Source organism: Emydura macquarii, unplaced genomic scaffold (genome assembly GCF_026122565.2).
Source record: "Emydura macquarii macquarii isolate MOO-44397 ecotype Brisbane River unplaced genomic scaffold, CSIRO-AGI_Emac_v2 contig_2205, whole genome shotgun sequence".
NCBI classification, from domain to species: domain Eukaryota; kingdom Metazoa; phylum Chordata; order Testudines; family Chelidae; genus Emydura; species Emydura macquarii.
This window is the reverse complement of record NW_027132342.1, coordinates 36,429,716-36,450,105: the sequence shown is the minus strand read 5'-3', so window position 1 is coordinate 36,450,105 and position 20,390 is coordinate 36,429,716. Positions and strand designations below refer to the sequence as shown.

The 20,390-nt window shown below is 38.7% G+C and overlaps 1 protein-coding gene across 2 annotated transcripts in view; it reads left to right on the top strand.

Moving 5' to 3' along the window:
• Positions 1 to 19,948, top strand: part of NAV3 (neuron navigator 3) — a 343,145-nt gene extending 323,197 nt beyond the window's left edge. For both annotated transcript variants that reach the window (XM_067559905.1, XM_067559904.1), the window contains 11 exons: positions 1,913 to 2,087; positions 4,846 to 4,943; positions 6,013 to 6,108; positions 6,402 to 6,570; positions 7,348 to 7,583; positions 9,757 to 9,911; positions 10,957 to 11,028; positions 12,372 to 12,568; positions 13,352 to 13,470; positions 14,867 to 15,070; positions 17,353 to 19,948. In XM_067559905.1, the coding sequence (XP_067416006.1) occupies positions 1,913 to 2,087; positions 4,846 to 4,943; positions 6,013 to 6,108; positions 6,402 to 6,570; positions 7,348 to 7,583; positions 9,757 to 9,911; positions 10,957 to 11,028; positions 12,372 to 12,568; positions 13,352 to 13,470; positions 14,867 to 15,070; positions 17,353 to 17,472 (1,641 nt within the window). In that variant the 3' untranslated portion in view covers positions 17,473 to 19,948. The remainder of the gene's footprint in view (positions 1 to 1,912; positions 2,088 to 4,845; positions 4,944 to 6,012; positions 6,109 to 6,401; positions 6,571 to 7,347; positions 7,584 to 9,756; positions 9,912 to 10,956; positions 11,029 to 12,371; positions 12,569 to 13,351; positions 13,471 to 14,866; positions 15,071 to 17,352) is intronic.
• Positions 19,949 to 20,390: the final 442 nt, after the last annotated feature.

Here is a 20,390-nt window from a genome sequence, read left to right as displayed (position 1 = left end):
TTGTTACACAGTTTGTTAATTCAATAAGGGTTTTTTATTATTATTTTTAATGTACATGAACTAGCCCCTCTACTGAACTGTTATTAGTTCCTGACTCAGGTCTTTGCAACAAACCCAAACTATTTGTTTTTACTGTCCCACTAAAATTCTGGTTTAACTATTACACATGTCCCCTTCTATTGTCCTCCCTCAGCCCAGCTTCTCAATCTGCATCTTCCCAACACCTCCCTGCTGATAAACTCCCCTTCTATCTGCATGAGATCTTATTCTGTGAAGAAAGGGGAAATTCAGAAAAATGACTGTGTTCATGTGTGGGTCCTAGGGCTATGGAGGCATGCTGGATGCTTCCAGCATTTCAGGATCAATCTCTGAAGCTCCTAGAGGCAGTTGCAATCTTCACCACTCAGCCCCGCGATTTAGCCCCATCTATGTTCAGGCCTCACTGCACCTTCCCATTCCAGTACCCTCATCCAAACACTGAGTCTCCCAAATACACAAACCAGCTCATAGAACCTGAAATTGTAGGGAAATTCTTTGGAGGCTCCAGCCGAGAGGTGCTCCTGGGATAGACGGAAGGGTTTGTTGTGGTCACTTGCCTCCAAAATCCTGACTCCACAGAGTTGGGGCAGTGGTTGGCTAGTCCCCAGTCCCCTGATGTGCCTGACAATCACTGTTATTGCAGTGTATCTCCTTCCTAGAGCATTTTTAAAGGGGAAGTCTTCCAAGGCTGTCCAGCCCACGTGGTGTTTCTGGAAGTGGATGGGGAAAATGAGTCAAAGTACCCTAAAACCTTCTCAACACTGCTCTCTCATTGCCCATCAGCCCTAAAGTGGCTCAGCTGGACAGAGAGTGTTGGTCAGATTGGTGTTGTTAATAAGTTCATATATAATGTGGAGTGGTTTGAGATCACATGACTCATTTCACCAGAGCCCTATTCCAGATTTGAACCCAGGTTCCTGCTGGCATTATTTTACATGTTTGACTCTTTCTCTTCACTTCCCACCATTCTTTGCTTGTTTGGTTTCTTTTAGTTTTTTGGGAAGTGCTATCCTTTATGTTTTTAATGTGGCCGAAGAACCTTTATGAAATACTTAGCAGAATTTGAGTGAAATGGAATTAAATCTGATGTTCAACATTATCTCCAAGAATAAGCAGTTGCTTTGTACTGTGTTTCATGAAGCGTCTAAAAGCTAGATTTAGCTGGTACCAGGCTGTACTCAGGCCAAGTTTTCACTTTATTTTTGTAAACTCGATAATCACTCGGCACCACAGAGGATTTAGCTGACAAAAAAATCCCGACTGTTCTGATTCATCTGTCACTATATGTTTTCATCAAAAAGGGATTTTTTGGCTCTTATTTGAACAATTCCATGTTTGGATGATCAAAAACCATGTCTGATGTCAACAAGGGTTATGAAACAGTTAAACTATCTCATTTTTATTGTTTGGTTTTAATTTCAAATCTCATCGGTGATGATATTGATTCAATGTACTTCTAGCAGCAAAGATAGTCTGTGACTTTAGCAGCGTTATCTATCTGAGATTTTAGCAACCACTTAAATGAAATTACTACTACATAAGATATTTGATGAAGAAAAATGGCTTTCTAAAGTGGTAATTCCAAGTGCACCTGTAATATGTCAGATCTGTAGTAAACGCAAGGACTTGAAAATTGTGTTGATCAGCAGCAGTATTGATGGAAGAGTAAAAGGAGCTTTGTAGGGGTCCCCTCCCCTATTTCAGCACTGAAGGGAATCCAGTTTTTACTAATTGTATTGTTCTGTTGATGTACTGCTACATGCTGCTTCAGAGCTGGTGAGCAACAAGCTGCCTGAATGACCACCCTGTAGTTAATGGTTTTCAGAGACAAAAAATCTCCCATATTTTTATACTGATTTATTTTTTGTTTTAGAACGAAATTGAGATATTGAAAGCTGAAAATGATCGTTTAAAGGCAGAGACTGGAAATACCGGGAAGCCGGCTCGACCATCTTCTGAGTCTTCAAGCAGCACATCCTCTTCTTCATCACGGCAATCATTAGGGCTTTCTCTGAACAACTTGAATATCACGGACTCTGTTACATCAGGTTAATAATGTATATGTATATACATAATCAGCATTAATGTATTTGTCTTTCATTTTTATCTCCTTAAAGGTCCACATTTCAAAAGTGCCTTCTGAAAATACACATGCATTGGTGTGTACACATAATCCTCAGATATGCATGTGCTAAAAGGTGTTTGCACATGGACATCACAAATAGATTTGGTGATCTCTTGAAAATTTGGCTATAGAAGTCAGAGAATAGTAATATCAGGTTATTTACTCTCAATACAGTATTTCCTAGCTCCTAGAAATGTTTCTCTTTGATTTTGTACTCTACTGGTTGATATTTGTTAAGAAGTGCACCATTGTAGAATAGGTGCCAAAGAACTGCTGAGAAATGTGTCTTTGTGGGACAAATGTGAGAGTAGTTGCTGAAACTTTCCCTTTTATTTACAGATATTTTATTTTTCATTTCCTGTGGATTCCTTCAGAATGCATCATTTCTGCAATCAGGAAGGAAAGTGAACACTGTTAGAGCTAGATTCTAGCAATTTGTTGTAGAGTATTGATATCAGTCTAGGTTGGGATTACCTTTTTCTTTCCATATACAGTCAGGGATGGTTGGAATATATACAGTGGTTTCCATATACAGTCAGGAATATACAGTCTAGGTTGGGATGACATTTTTCTTTCCATACACAAATCAACCCATTTACCATATACTGTAGGGCCAAATCCTTCTCTGCTCACTAAATATTTCCACTGACTTCTGTGAGAATTCTCATATGGAAAAGTAGGTCGACATTCTGAAGATTCACACTTTATACTTTTCAATACTGTAGTTTTTTGAGGATAGATAATCCCAATCTCCCCACTGTCATCTTTTTGCACTCATTGCATATATTGACCAAGAAACAGGAATATTCTCTCAATGGTTAGAACTATGAACGTAGCACAAGCAGAGAAACTATCAGTAATACACATCTGTAGAAAGTATAATGCAATCTCTGGAAGCAATAACAGTGTGGCTAATAATTATAGAGGGAGTCTGGGCAATAATACAGCTGGGTATGTGCCAAACTGCCTGACAATAATTTGAGCTGGCAGTCAATCATACGTAGTATCTTGCCAGTCATTGCTTACATGGGTATTTGAGCCTCTCTTTTGGTTTAATTTTATATTTTATATGAAAATCAGCATTATTTTTTTTTACATTCCAGTCCTCTTATTGCCTGGATTAACTCATGGAGTGGATGAGGCTGTGTTGTCCCTGGACATAGCATTAAGGGTTTCTTCTACCGCAAACACATTCATTCAGTAGCGAGAGGGAAAAGTTTGACTGTGCTTTTTTTCCCCTACTCTATGGGAGGAAGCCCCCAATACCAGAGCAGAAGTCCTTTCAGTAGTACTAAATTTAGAAGCTTTTTTCATGAATAGATACTCAGATTACAGCTCCAGATCTCTTGGTTCTGACTAAGTCTAGTGTTCTATTAAGTCAGATACAGCAAAAAAAAAAATACTAAAGACTGTATAATTCTGTGTGTGCTTGTTATGTATGCTCTTCTAGTCTGCAAGCTGGTTACTTTGATTATAAGAAATGACAAGACTGTGATCACGTATAGGAGAGAAGGATCCCATTCAAATGTGTATCCATCCCAATCTAAGCACTGTGCATATCATTTTGCTATGGCAGCAGAGAGCTTGCAAGTGTGGGATGTTTCCACCATCAAATCTTCTGGGACTTGCGTAGAGACCAAGAGGTTATTAATCAGGGGCTCCGGAGCTGTGGCCCTGTTGAGCATGCTTGGGGACTGCAACAAGTGAGACTAACAGGCGTCTGCTGCATTGATGAGGCAAGCTAGAATGGGGAAGAATGGAGATTTTGAATTATTCGGACACTTAGTGCAAAAAACCCCAAGAGTGGAAGCCTTCATGTTATGTTAAAAAATCTTTGTGGGGAAAGTTTGGGCTCCTTGCAGGAATATTTTGGCCTCAGCCCCTAACAAGAAAGCGTCTACTCCAGCATTCCTGTTGCAGGAGCTGTTGAAAAGGCAGGTCTAGAAACAAATGCCTAGGGGAAGGTGGAGACTCTCTCTACCTCCAAGACCTCTGTGAAATCCTGCATCACAACCTCATTATCAGAGAAGTGGCTGCACACAGTGAGTCCAGACTGAATACAAAGCAGTTTCCTGGGCAAGGTCCTCTTCCTTCTCTTCAAGGAAGTTGATGACATGAAAAGAACAAGAAGGGAAGCTGCATCATGAGGAAAGAGGACTATTCAATTTAACCATGCCTCATAGGTATAAGGTGAAGTTTGTTTGGAAGGGAAGGTAAAACCCAATGGGATTACAGCAGCAAATGTTTTGGCATCAGGATTTGCTGTTTTTCAACAGACAGCATTTTAGAGGGCAAGGTGTATGCCCAAAGGTAGAAACATAATATGGGGTTTAAACTAGGTTGTCACATGTATCAATGGTAGTTTTGAACACACTCCAGTAAGGAAAGCTAAGAAAAAATTCTATTGTAGCTAAAGGAATGTATAGGTCCTCAACTCAGGATACACACAACTAAAACTTAAGAATAATTGCCTTCACCAGCTCACAAATCATTACTTTTTACTTTCCAATAGTAATAGAGAAGTAGCAATTAAAATAATCATACTGCAGATTGTTGTGATCAGCAGCTTTTCTTACTAAATGTCCTTGCAACAAACATTAAAATGACAAGTAGAACAAAACTGGTTTCACTTTTCAGGTTAATCACATTCTGTAAAAATGTGTTTGCTTCTTGTATTGTAGATATTTTACTGGACGATGTCACAGATGGAGTGCTCCACAAAGAAGGCCACAGTGTTAAAATTATAGTTACCATAAGTAAGGGCTATGGTAGAGCCAAGGTAGGTTCATTTTCCTGAAGTCGTAGAATCACAGCTATAATAAATACCACCAGTATACCTGGGCTATTTGCACTATTTTCAGGCAGGGACTGAAAGTCAATTATTCAAAATACACCCTTTTTCTTTTATCCTCTCTTCATATTTTTTATCAGATCCAGGCCTGGTCAAATGCAGTCCACACAGTCTTCTGCATTATGGCCTACTGCTGCTTTTATGAAGCCTCAGACAGACTGATTAGTCCAACTCAGTTTAAGTTGGAGTTTTGCATATTGGGACCTATAGTCTCTCCAGATGGGCTTCTGTTAAAAGGGAAGGTCATTATACATTTGGTATAGCCCTTGGAATCCTGGCAAGTTGCAAATATGCTCGTCGCTTGGACAAAGTTGAGATGTCTGAGTTAATCAATTTTGAATCATATTCTCATGATCTCATGTTCTGTGTTCCAAAAATCTTTTAAATATAGTGTGACCTGTATTTGTATACAGCGAGTCTTATTTTATTTTTACCACTGAGGTGCCACCACAACTCTACATCACTTTTGCACAGATGGTCCTAAACAACTAAGCCAAAAATTTACAAGATAGTTTCAACCATAGATTTCTTTAAAAAGCAAAGAAAGCAGTATGACTATTTTGAAGTTAAGTGACACAGTTTGATGGGAGCTTATTGGTCACAATTCAATACTTTTATACTGCTAGGCCCAGATTCTGCCTTACATTAAGGCGGCTTTGTGCTACCCCATGAAGCAAAGGCCATCCATTGGTGTTTAGCTCAGGCATGTATGCCTAAATACAGGAGAAACCTTAGAACATTGTGATCTATATAATGTACTTTATTTCTATAGATATCTAATAATATAATAAAAATATGCAGACAATGGCATGAAGTAAGACTGAAGTGTCCACCGTAACATTACTTATACCTATTTTTATGTGTTAATTACTTAATTGTAGTGTTATATCTTTGAGATCTTTGTTTTCTTCATTGGAATGTGTGTGGCAAACTGACTTCCTCCAATTAAAGTCCTAGTTTGTGAATGCTTTCTCTTTTTTTTTTTTTTTTTTTGTAGGATCAAAAGACACAGGCATATTTGATAGGATCCATTGGGGTTAGTGGGAAAACCAAATGGGACGTTTTGGATGGAGTTATTAGACGTCTCTTTAAGGTGAGGCATTTAGTTGGTCGATCAGTTAATTCCATATTCTTTGTCTCCTATAAATTCTCCCTACTTGCTTAGTTTTGACTTGCCTAATTCATTTTTTTCATATAGCTTAAGGTACTAATAAACTTTCTTCTTTCTTTGCTCTTTTTTAAGTTTACATATGTTGCTTTTTAATGCATATATCTGAGTCTTCTTTCAATGGGACGCCACCTACACTAAAGTGTGTGTTTTAATAACTTGTCTCACATGAAATGACCATGCATATTTTTATATCTTGTCTTTATGTATGATTTTAGGAATACATCTTCCGAGTAGATCCAGCTACTAGCCTGGGTTTAAGCTCTGACTGTATTGCTAACTACTGTATAGGGGATTTAATTAGAGCCCATAACCTAGAATTGCCTGAACTGCTGCCTTGTGGATATCTGGTTGGAGATAATAACATCATCACTGTGAACCTGAAAGGTAAAACCACAACTATGTTTTTGCAGATATTTTTCTCTTCTTTGCTGCATCCCTCCCATCCCCTCCGTTTATCATTTAAACTTAACCTTTTCTCACCCCCTCTCCATCATAGGGAGTCATCTGACATGTAAGCTCTTTGTATGTGTGTTTGTATAGTGCTTAGCACATTCACTAATCATATATGTAGAAGTATAAATATTAAATAAAACTAAAAATATTTCTCTTCTTCACTCATTGACTCTAAAGTCACAGCAAAGGACAAATTATTTAATAGGGACAATGGACAAAATTCAAGGGTTCAGTTCAGAAATGTTTTTAAGCCATCCTGCTCCACAACAGAAACTTGAAATATTTCAAAGAGTTGTAGGGTTTTCCTTTGTCGGGGGCCTTCAAAAGGACTTCATGTCATTTGATGTGATATCTTTCTGCTGGTAACCCTTGTTGCTGGCACTTTGACCTTTTTATCTTAAATGTCTTTAACGTTTGAAACACACATCTTTCGCTCACTGAGACTCCTCTTCACATTTACTTTGATTTTCTTGCTCCCACCCATTTAGTCATGGTGCTGCTGCTGCAGTTTAATCTTTTTTGCCCCTCAGGATGTATCTGTGCATTTCCAGTGGTATTCAAACCCTGGAGAAGGGCTTATGTTAGATAGGAGTATTTACCTGCTCGCATGGCATGGATATCAGCAGGGTCCATGCTGAATTTATGCTTATCTTAGACATCACGCTGAACAGAGATGAGCTTTTTTTTTTTTTTTCCTTTTATTCCCAGGAATAGAAGAAAATAGTTTGGACAGTTTTGTGTTTGATACACTAATTCCTAAGCCAATTACACAACGGTACTTTAATTTACTGATGGAGCATCACAGAATTATCCTGTCAGGACCCAGTGGCACTGGAAAGACCTATTTAGCCAACAGACTGGCTGAGTACATAATAACTAAATCGGGCAGGAAAAAAACTGATGATGCAATTGCTACTTTTAATGTAGATCACAAATCAAGCAAGGTAAGTTACAATTAAAGATGATAAATTCATTGCCTGATTTGTAGTGATGACCAAGAGTTGGTCCTGCTAACTTACATGCTGCTCTATTCCCTGGTTCTTGTGTTTTCCTAGAGAGACTGAACCTCTAATCCAAGTGAAACATGCAGCCGCAGCTCTCTGTATCCGCAGTGGTGCATCATGATGTTGTGTGGAAGAGCTGAATTTTGGGGCACCTGTAGGACTTCCACTTCACAAGCTGATAAATGTAGAATAAAATGCCCTCTTAACTCGTAGTCCATAGAGTGCCAATAATTTCTCTCTCCGAAGACATTTGCTATCCAATATAGTGTTAGTCTGACTTGCATTTTGACAGTGAAAATGGTAGGCCCAAAATTACTGGATGGGAGTAGGAAGGATGATCTAGTGCATAGGGCATTGGATTAGCACTTCAGTTCAATTCTTTACTCAGCACTATATAAATTCTGCTTGCTGCTGTTGACTCCTGAATGCTACAGTAGTGGTGCTGATAATACAATATTTAGCCCATGCTTCAGGCAACATTCAGGCTGTATTAACTATGCCTCAGATTGCCAAGGTATTCACAGGGATAGCCAAATTCACCACAGGTAATTTACAAGCCACTTGTTACCCTAACTAGGCTGTGTAAATTGGTTGGTACCCCCAAAAATTATCAGAAAATCAATATCTTGGCTTAGAGTTTCCTGATCAGCATTCAGCATGGTTAGCATAGAATGAGATGAAAGTCCACATGGACAGTAGCAGGGATAAGAGAACCATTCCATCGTAAACACCTATTTTCCTTCCCTTTATACAAATAATTTGTGATATCATTCACTCTGGCAGGGAAATCTCAAATTTATCAGAATCGTATATGTGGTGATATATAATGTGAGTGATTCACAAAAACATTGATTTGCTGGCTCCCTGGCAAGTGTATGTGTGTATTCTCCTTTCATTTTCATCTTTATTTTGTGCTAAGATTATTTGACAAGTAAATCTTATAGTTTTGTAATAAAGAAAAAATAAATCCTTTCCAAGTTTGTTTGAATAATACAGATGGTGCTACAGAGCTACATTTGGAAGAAACTCATGATTTTCCCACAGAAGCACCTAGTCAGAAAAAGCCTAAGATATTTACACACCCAAATAAGAACTTTCCCAAAGCAACAAATAACATGTTTCTACTTTAAAAAAATATGATTTTGCTATCACCGATCCAGGAAATATTCTAGTGTAATGACAATGAGATTTCTGTCCAAAGTGCCAAGGATTCACAACACTAACAAAAAATGTGTACCTCTTTCATGTCTGTTGTTGTTGAGAGGCTGTATACTGACCTTGTGAAATCGCTGGGGAAAATTCCGATGTAGGAAATGAAAAATCCCTATCCTCAGAAAATGCATCCTGCTCTGTGCTCTCATTGCTATACTGTGTGCTCTACTGTAGACTGCACACAAGGGACAGCTAAAAAGCTTGACTAGCCAAGAGAAAGAGGAACAATAAACCACCAAGAGAAAAAAAAATTCTTATGATTACAAACCACTCTTTCCCCACCTCAAATCCCCCATTACTCCCCAGGATATCCAGGTAGCTACTGACAGAGGAATAAACAGAAGCAATACACTTTATTGTGGCATGTGACATAGTAGCCCCAAAAGGTTGAATAGGTGGTCTGTGAGGGGAGGAAAGTTCTGGGCAGAAATCTGAGGGAATGGGATCAGTGAAGGGATCAGTGAGGGAATAGGATCATCAGGGATTAAATGAGATGATAATTTGTTGTGGTTTTAATTAGGTTAATTTGGTGTTCCTAAAAGTGGGGATCTGCTATGTGAACTAAAGACTAATTGGTATTGGAATGTAGAGTCTTTTATCACTGGATTGCTGAGAAATTTATCCTCAGGATAGGAGGACACAAACTTTATTACCTTACCTTTAGTGAGCTCTGCCTACATTTTTGTTTTCACTAGGCCATGGTGCTATATATTTTCTCTATATACACTTGAAACTTCAGTTTTTCCCCAGCTGAGAAGCAAGCCTTTGTGGGCATGGGAACTCAGTTGAGATGTATGCATTGGGGAAAATTTCTTAATTCCCCTTTGTGCCTTTGAAAATCTCCCCCACTATGATTGAATGCATTTTACTCTCCTGTTTTATTTATTTTCTTTTGCTGAAGGATCTACGCCAGTACCTAGCTAACCTGGCTGAGCAGTGCAGTGCTGACAACAATGGTGCTGATCTCCCTGTAGTAATAATTCTTGATAACCTCCACCATATTGGTTCTTTGAGTGATATCTTCAATGGATTCCTCAATTGTAAATATAATACATGGTAGGTAGCAGCTCTTCATTTCCTGCCTTTTATGCTTAAAACAATTAAAAGCTCTTTATTAGTTTGACATGATGAAATATGCCATAAGGAACCTTCATTATTTCTTATACCCCGCTTCAGCAAAGTACTTAAGCATGTGCTTAACTTTAAATACATGAATAATTCCATCCCTATTCAGGCAAGCATTTGTGTGTACTTCACTTCAAGCATATTTTAACTCCCACTGACTTTAATGAGATTTAAATGTATGCTTAAAGTTAAGTACATGCTTAAATTCTTTGCTGAATCAGGATTTTAACTGCTATAGAACACATCTGTATCATGGAACACAGGCTCATTAGTTCCATGAGAAGAGCACAGAGCTTGTGGGAAGATAACAGCAAATGCACTATGGTAGTTATCCATAAGGTGTTTTCCTGGATACGATATGGACTCATGGAGTGTGCTATACAGTAGCTGCTTTATCTGTGATAGACCTGCTGTTTCCAACAGCTATACTGTGAACCAAAAATTTACCTGGCTGTAGAAGAGTGGAAAATGTTGTTTAGATATAGTACCACAGAAGAATATGATTGACTGGTTGTCTTTCATGGTAAAAAAAAAAGAATAAAAAGTAATTAAGGTATTTGAAAACTTCTAGCAGCCTATTAATCAGGATATTTCTGCTATTAAAGTGCCAGTGGTAGGGACTTCCCTTTGTAAAATATTTGTGTAATATGGCTCAGTGCTCCAAAGATTTGCTGGCCCTTGGTAGTAAAAGCACTAAACATACCACAGATAATAAGTTATGAGAGCACCGTTTTGTCTCATTTATGACTACTAGTAAAACATAAATGTGAAAAGAAAAAAAAACCCAAGAACAAATGCACTAAAAATAAGCCTGGCCAGAAATCACTGGAATTTGACACTAACTATCATCTGCACTTTCCTTTTTCAAAGATGGCTTCATGCAAGATTAAAATAAAGAATATTTTCTGAACAGCCTCCTGAATGGATTCTGTTGCAGTGAAGCTCCCTACTAAATGTACTACTTTTCTCTTTTCAGTCCCTATATTATTGGAACAATGAACCAAGGGGTTACTTCATCACCAAATCTAGAGCTGCATCACAATTTCAGGTAAATACACTTTCTTTGTCTTTAATTTGTCCATTTTTGCCTGTGCAGTCCTCTCTACCTTCCTTCTTCTCATACCAGCTTATCTTCCAACACCCATCTTCAATTTAATCACACGCTACAGCTGTTTGTCTCCTATCCCTTTCCGTTAATGACAGCTATCTGTGTGGCACTTTTCCGCCTGGCAAAACAGACAGAGTATCTTTCCTCCCACCCCACTGACCTGACAGCAGGGTGCTAAGTATTGTTGCACTATGCCCACCATATAATATACTGGATTTCCACTGGCTCAGGAAGCTGAGTGACTGAGAGTACTATTGTGATATGGACTAAATAGATCCTTATGATTTATTATTAGAATTGACTTTTATTTAAATAGATTACGAGCATTAAACACTGATGTCATTGTTTCTGTGTTTAAGATGGAAAGCTGGGGGGAGTGATAGATACACTGGAAGTCAGGGATAGGATACAGAGTGATTTAGACAAATTAGAGGATTAGGCCAGAAGAAATCCGATGAGGTTCAACAAGGACAGAGTCCTGCACTTAGGACGGAAGAATCCCATGCACTGCTACAGACTGGGGACCAACTGGCTAGGCAGCAGTTCTGCAGAAAAGTACCTGGGGGTAACAGTAGACAAGGAGCTGGATATGAGTCAACAGTGTGCCCTTATTGCCAAGAAGGCTAATGGCATATTGGGCTGCATTAATAGGAGCATTGCCAGCAGATTGAGGGAAGTGATTATTCCCCTCTATTCAGCACTGGTGAGGCCTCATTTGGAGTACTGTGTCCAGTTTTGGGCCCCCACTACAGAAAGGATGTTGACAAATTGGAACGAGTCCAGTGGAGGGCAACAAAAATGATTGGAGGCTGGAGAACGTGACTTATGAGGAGAGGCTGAGGGAACTAGGCTTGTTTAGTCTGCAAAAGAGAAGAATGAGGGGGGATTTCATAGGAGCCTTTAACTACCTGAAAGGGGATTCCAAAGAGGATGAAACTAGGCTGTTTTCAGTGGCAGTCAAAGACAGAACTAGGAGCAATGGTCTCAAGTTGCAGTGTGGGAGGTCTAGGTTGGATATTAGGAAAAACTTTTTCACTAGGAGGGTGGTGAAGCGCTGGAATGAGTTATCTAGGTTGCTGGTGGAATCTCCATCCTTAGAGGTTTTTAAGGTGCAGCTTGACAAAGCTCTGGTTGGGATGATTTAGTTGGGGTAGGTCCTGCTTTGAGCAGGGGGTTGGACTAGATGACCTCCTGAGGTCCTTCCCAAACCTAATCTTTCATGAGTCTAAGATTCAGTGTTTATTAGTTGTATGATCATTTAATGTTTTCTCTTCCCACATTAGGTGGGTGCTGTGTGCTAATCACACAGAACCTGTAAAAGGTTTCCTGGGCAGGTATCTGAGAAGAAAACTGATTGAGACAGAAATAGAAAAGAATATGCGCAATAATGATCTCATCAAGATCATTGACTGGATCCCCAAGACATGGCATCATCTCAATACCTTTTTAGAAACACACAGTTCTTCAGATGTGACCATTGGTAAGTCCTTGCAATGCATTGTGCTGCTAGCCTTTTCTCAGCTACAGAATGAAATAAGGATAAAGCCTAAACCTTTCATAAGGTTTGTTGAAGTTGAATTGACTTTGTAAAATCTTGTTGTGTTTAAGATGAGACTGGAACATTAAATCACCGTGGGAAACATGCTTTGTAGTAGTCTTGCCAACATGAGTGAAACAAGGAAGTAATCAAAATCATATAAGGAAGCCTTTTCTCCTGGGATTTTCATCCTGACTACCAGACAGAAGAGTTTCATATACAGTATTTGCCATGGAAAAGTCAACTTGTACCAAGAATCTCCACATTAAGGCCTTGTCTACACTTAAAAACTTTGCTGTTTATCTATGCAGTATAGTTAGTGTTGACACAGTTACATTGCTATAAAAGACGTTGTGCTGATATAGCTAATTTGGGATCAGCAAAGTGAAATAAACTATAGTGGCATAAACACTTTTCTGTTGGTGTAATTGTGTCTTCATTAAGGCTTCTAATAGCACAAATATGGTGGCAAAATACCACATCCCTAATGACTTAGCTATACTACTAAAATGTTCAAGTGTAGTCCAGGCCTTAGAAGAGTGGGGAGAACTATTCTGTCTAATTTTTAATAACATGAAACTGAACTCCAGTACTAACCAATAATTGTAGTGCTCTATAAATGTTCTCTTTATTCAAGTTTGCCAGAGTAGTCATCTTTCCTTAAATTTTTTTGGAGATTTGTTTCCTCACAATTCATATAATTGAACAAAAAACTTTGCTTCTCAGGCCCTCGCCTTTTCCTCCCCTGCCCCATGGATGTTGATGGCTCCAGAGTGTGGTTTACAGACCTTTGGAACTATTCCTTGGTGCCATATCTTCTGGAGGCTGTGAGAGAGGGACTTCAGGTACGTAGGTAGAAACACTGTATCTTGCTTCAAAAAAGAGAGAATATTTTTGTGGGCTTTTTCCAGGATACATTTCAGAAATATGTCAGAGTGATACGCTGTCCCACAGTGACAAAAAAAAAAAGAAAGGGGGGGGGGGGGTATAATTCTAGACATACACTTCCGGATGCATGATTTGGCTTTTCTTGAGATCATGGTTGTCTGTGACAGGACTATACGCTCCCATTCTTCTCTTCACTTGTACACAGTGAAGGGGAGAGTTGCAGGTTCCCTGTGGTTCCCTGATTCAGGGTCACCCATGCCCATTGCAAGTGAAGATTGCACAGGGAAAAGATCTCAAGCATCTTATACCAGTGGAGGAACAGGCATAGCAGAGATATCTACCACACTTCCCTCCTATTCCACCCATACCTTCCCCCACATATACCAGGGGTATGGAGGGCAGTTGCTGCAGGAGGTAGTTCCCCTGTGCTGGGGTAATTTTCCATTGGCCTTCTCCAGCCAGTTGAAGGCACAGTATACCAAATCTTGGTGGACATGAGAATCTGGCTCTTTTGTATTACTACTCCTTTGGTTTCTGTCTGCTCTGATTTCTTTTATTTCCATCTTGTCTATGGCATTTTTGCTTTTCTTTTTTTTCCCTTTCTGGTCCCAACTCTTCCTCCTTTCCCTCCACATTCAGCTTGAAATGAATTGCTTGTCACCTAATTTTTTTTCACTTTCTCTTTGGCTCCTTTCTCTTTGCTTTCTTTTTGCTCATTACAACTTTGCCTACACTAAACAGAAAAGAAACATTCTTATAGGAAGCAATAGGACCAAGATAATCTGAGTCCAGGAAAGATCATTCTGACTCTCAGAGAAAATATGATTCTCTGAGTAAGATGAAGATAAAAGGAGCTCGGTGAATTTCTCCTCATAACCTAAAGTGCTCTCTTTTCAAGATTAAAGAGGCTTGGTTATTGTTCTGCTATGGCTTCCATAAGCCCTGTATAAATGGAACCTCTCTATTTCCTATGTCCCCCTTCTTTGCAAGATGAGTGAAAATAATGTCACTTAAAATGGGTTTGCATTTTCCTACTACCTTGAAAACAACTTCTCGTGAAGTTTCTCTCTCCTTTCTCAAAGTTCCACTACACATTTTATCAAAACTTGTAGCATTTATTGTTTTCGCTTTCTTTTGTTCTCATTGGGGGTTGCTAGGTGTGGAATACTTTTGAATATGCAGCCATTTCATTTAAGTGCCTATCAGAAGTGCTGAGCACTTTTGAAAATTTGGCACAACAATTAATATAGTCTCTGCTGCAAAAATTGTTTAGATGTGTTTGATTTCATTACAAACAGTAACATCGAAAACCACACAGTATAAATAACGAAATGCATGATATCCATCATTTAGATGTATGGTAAAAGAGCACCATGGGAGGATCCGTCCAAGTGGGTAGTAGATACTTACCCATGGAGCGCTGCACCTCTGCAGCATGAATGGCCATCGCTACTTCAGTTAAGACCAGAAGATGTTGGCTATGAGGGTTACGCATCTGCACAAGAAGGAACAACCTCAAAGCACATTCCACAAAGTGACCCAGAAGGGGATCCCTTGGTAAGAATGAAGCTTTCTATTTACCTTAATAGTGTGTGTTTCACCCTAGCAATTTGGAATGTAAAGAATATACCAGTTAAGTAATTCATTGTATATTTAATTAATTAATTATAATTTATTTTTAAAAACAGAAAAAAGCAGAATATGTCAGAATAGAAAGTATCACCCACACTCATGTTAAAATTTTAAAATCTCAGTAATTTAATTGAACATATTTCCCATCTGTCTAGGTGCTTGTATGGCCCTCATCATTGTACTAGCTGAGCACTTCACACATACTAATCAACTGATTCTCAAAATACCCTGTATAGTTGGTAGATATTACTTCCATGTTACAGATGGGGAACTGAGAAACTGAGATTAAGTGACTTGCCCAAGGTCTCTCTTACACACAGTAGCAGAACTAAGAATTTAACATCCTTCCTCCCATTCATAGGAACATCTGTGGATGATTTATTATTGCATCATTACTTACTATATCCAGAGAAAAAAATTAGTTAAAATCATTACCAAGACAACACATGTAATGCATCGTTTTATTTAAATATGCCCATAGATGTTTGGACTGACAGTAATATCCTACACTAAAGACATATTATATCAGCCAAACTAAAGAACTATTATTTTATAAATCTCACTCTGTATACTACCTTTGTTATCATTCATAATGTAAATAAAGAGAACCCCACCACCACTACGCTATGAATGGTATTCTGAGAAATGGAGGACGCCCAAAGAAAAGGGAACTTCTCTGGAGAAAATGCTCTGAACTACATTGGTGCTAAAGAAATTACTCCTCAGTATCTACAAGTGCTCAGGGTATTCAGCTCCCAGAAATCAGACCATGGATCTTCAGATAATGTAGGGAATTAGTCCATGTGACTCACTATTTCCCACTCCCACAAACACAGGAGTGGTCCTTTGCCCCTTTAGAATTTGCACTGCGAGTGACCCCCCTTGCCATGCTCCCAGCACATCCACTATCCCTTCCACATAGCCATGTGCAGAAATGGTTAGGAGGCCTCCATTGCAGTGCACAAATAGTGTCCCACCATGACGAATCTTTGCTTTCTGGACCCTCCCCCATTCCTCATACAGCAAAAGTGTGGCATCTTCACTGCATGTAGGCTTGATTCTGCACCCATGAAGCCAATGGGAGGGTTGACACTGACTTCAGTGGTGAAGAATCAGATCCATTGAAGCTGCATGCGATAACAAGGTGTTTCAGAATTTGTCTCAAATATACAATGTAACACACACACACACACACGGAGTATTTGTCTCATACTTAGGGTGATAACACACACATTAAATTTGGAGCTTAAAGTTTCTTCCTAGTATCCCCAGTGCAATGTTCAAAGTTTGCAGAATTATCTGTGAATGGTGGAACCATGAAACTACAGACAACCAATGATTCCTGAGCAAACTTGAAAAGGGATTCACACAAATAAAATACCTTCCTTCTTCTTATCTGTCACCTAAAATCTGTCACTATCCTAAAATTATTTTACTGTTGTTCAGTGCCCTGAGCATGTTGGCATGAGTGCTGCTTTTAATGATAAAATCATTATCATTACACAGAGCTTGGCGTCAAGAATCTGAGCAATTTTCTAGGGCAGGCATTTGGCTTCTCATGATTTATCAGATGTGCTACAGGCTCCGATAATACCCAAATAATACCCAAATGAATTGTGTTTATGCTTCCTGTTTCCTCAGGACTACTGTCTGCTGTTTTCTGTGACTGTTCCTTTTGCTGAGGTCAGCTCCTGAGCAGCAGATGGTGCTGTTGTATGAAGCAACTGGCTTCAGTCCAACTTCACTTCCCCCTTTCCCTCACTCTCTCTCAGAGGGTGTGTGTTCGTGTGATCGTGTTTGCAGTTGCTTTTCCAATGTATTCTGCCTACACCAGCCAAAACATTATTGGAGGCTTGACTGTCTCCAAATATGGGCCCAGATGTCCAGCTGTGACACTGTTTCCTTTGCCTCTGTGTTGCAGCTGCAGTCATTTACACCACTGAATTGAGGCAGCGCTGTTATATCCCTATGGCTTATTAGACCTTTACACTCATGCTTTTATTTAAATCACAGAAGACTGGGAAAGGGATGGCAGCGAGGAGGAGCCATTGATATTTTGCCCTTTCTGAAATCATTTTGCCCGTCCTCTCACTCTGGCTACCAGCACACTGCATACACCACAGTAGTTTAATTAATTTTTGACATAACCACGGCAGCATTAAATGCTACAGTGATTACATAAACATTTCTTTACCTTCCTTTTTCAGATGAATATGCTAATGAGGCTCCAAGAAGCAGCCAATTACTCAAGTGCACAAAGCTGTGACAGTGATAGCACCAGCCACCATGATGACATTTTGGATTCATCTCTTGAATCAACTCTCTAGAGGGGACGAACCTAGGTAGAGGATTATGGTAAAATCTATTTCCACTAACTACTGCCAGGATTAAAGCAGCACACTGAGGTCCCTGAACAAGAGCGCTGTGTTGTAGGTAGGCAGGAGACTTAACTCTGCAAAGTCGGGAATTAAAATTGAAGTGGAAAGCTTGAATTAGTTTAATTTCCAAGGCATTTCAATATCAGTGGAGCCAAATAAGACTCCATTAATCAACTGGAAAGGGCCCTAAATGGAGGGCAGTTAAGCAGATTGCACATGTGTTAGCCAAACTGGAACCTGTTTTTGTTTTTCCTCTCTTTAAAAGTTTACAGTGCAAACGTTTTGTTTTTTCCTTTCCTTTACTCTGAGGTGCTGCATTAGCAGTGCAGTTGTTCTGACCCTCTTCTAACCTCTGTTGTGCCACATGGTGCTGGTCACAGGACTACAGTAGCGTTTGTGTTGTACACTACTGCCCATTCCAAAATGAATCAAAGATGATGATAGTAACTCAACAAGCACAAACAGTATTGTGCTATCACCAGAAAACACTACTGTGATATGCTGGATAAGTGCCAATTTAACTCTTAATTGCCATGGTCACAGTGACACTCTCCATCAAGTTTTTAGTGTGCAAGTCACCGATTTTATAAAGTTGTTTTTACCACAAAGGTCTTTTAAACCACCTGCCCATTCCTTTACAGTTTTATACCAATTATTAACCAACACTGACGAAAGGCTTTTTTAGGGCTTCATTTGTTTGAGCCTTTTCAGTGGAAGAAGGAACATTTCCTATGGTGCTGTTTCACTGCCTTAAAACAGATTTTTAGAACAGTTTTACAGTTGGTTTAATTCCTAAACCATTGGTAACTTACACTGTTTTTTTTTTTTCATTTACTAACGAAATAACGTCAGTTAACACAGTAGCCTCATATCTGTATATCATGATTTTTTAAGAAATGGATAGGAGAAAGAACAGTTGCTATATAGTATTTTTATCTTGTGAATAGATTGCTCTGCTTGCCCTGAGAAATATAAAAGAAACCCAGAACCCACTTCCACTCTCACCTGAGAGCTGAGAAAGCTGACTCAGATCCATTCAGTCCTGTGGAATGGAGTTTTTGAAGGATAGATGTTTCAAATTCTTATCCAGCAGAGCTGGATGCACTTCATGCAGCATGAGCACAAATGTTTGTTTATTTTTTTCTTTTCTTTTTCTAGTTTTAAGCATGTTGTTTTGATTGCTATTGTTGTACATGAAAAATTCAGCATTTAAAGAACACTGAAGCAGTGATGTCCACTGTGGAAGAAGAAGAGTTTATACTGTAAAAGTAGGTTGGTTTTGCACAGTCTACTGGGTGGGTATTGTAAATATAAAAACCCTTGCACAAATCGAAACAAACAAACAAAAAGAAAATGTATTTTATCCTGTTGGTGTTAAGAGATGTTTCACTTGCTGAGATTTCCTCAATGTTGCACACAAATACAGAATGCAAACTTTAAAAGCTGTTTTTACCTGGTGTGTTTGTCCTCTATTTACAGTTGTTATGACTATGCAGGATCTATCAATGCTAGAGTGAGCATGTTTCAATGTGTATATTAAGCCAATACGTTTTGGGGGGAAAAATGAAATTTTAAGAGCATCTGTCATGGCAGGCTACAAAAAGATTGCATGAAAACTGGTCAGAATAATTGGAAATGGTATTGTCACAAGAGACAACTGGTTAAAATCACTTTTTAAAAATAATCCAAGGGCTATGGCATTGTGTATATGTAGTGTACACTGAAATGGATGTTACCTCCAGGATGTGTAATTGGTGCTACTAACTCTTTGTGGCCATCCTTTGGTCATTTGCTATAAAACAAAGAAATCAATGCACTTTTCAATGGCTAAGAGCTGCATCACTGAATCTAGTGGTCCCTACACGGTGCTATTGCCCTAATACAAATTCTAATTTATTTCATGCATGTAGAATTTAGTCAGACTGATGTGGGACCCCAAAACTTAGATCAGTTGCTAAACATCAGCACATGTATCTGACAGCTGACTAAAAGACCATCTGCTCTTTATTATATATGTGGTCTAAACAAATCTGCAAATCTTTTCCTGCCATTTTTGACAAACACACACAATATTACCATATACAAAATTTCCTGCAATACATCTCAGTGAGTCCACCTAGTTTACAACTTAAAAATTGTTTGTGAAACATTTGTCTGTATACATTTTATATTTTGTACATTTTTGATGTAACATATCATGTAAATAGACAGAAACAGTGAAATAAATCATCTGAAAATTTTTGTAGTCTTTGTAAAGCCTAATAATAAGTATTTGGTGTCATTGGACTTAACTGGATGATGTATTTTTTATTGGTTTATTGTTCCTCTAGCTTGTAAACCAGCTTGCATATATTTTTTTGCAGGTGTGCACACTGTATCTGTCTAAATTATTACTTTGCCATTAAAGTTGAATTATTTATTGAAAGTGCAGTCTGGTGTCTTTGCAATCAGGAATACTGAATGATTGGGTTGTATTTTAAACATAAAATGTGTAAACAAAATGATAAATGGAAGGAAGTAATTTTCTATATATACTGCATAACTAATCCTTATAAGAACGAAAGCACATATTCTCTCTAGCTCCAGTGATCCTTTTGCTGCTTTTAAATGACAACTTTCAGGCAGAAATCCGAAACGCAGAGGCTAAGTAGTTCAGAAACAACCTAAAGATCTGATTCTCCACTCCCACCCGTTTTATTCAAGTGCAACACTACTGTTTTCAACAGTATTACATCAGTAGAAAATTGGTGCAATAATATGTAAGATTTTAGGGATCTAGCCTCAGCAGGTATAAATCTCTATTGTTTCATTGAAGTCAGTGATGGTCAATGCAAGACAATGGAGCTATGCTGATTACACTCACTGAT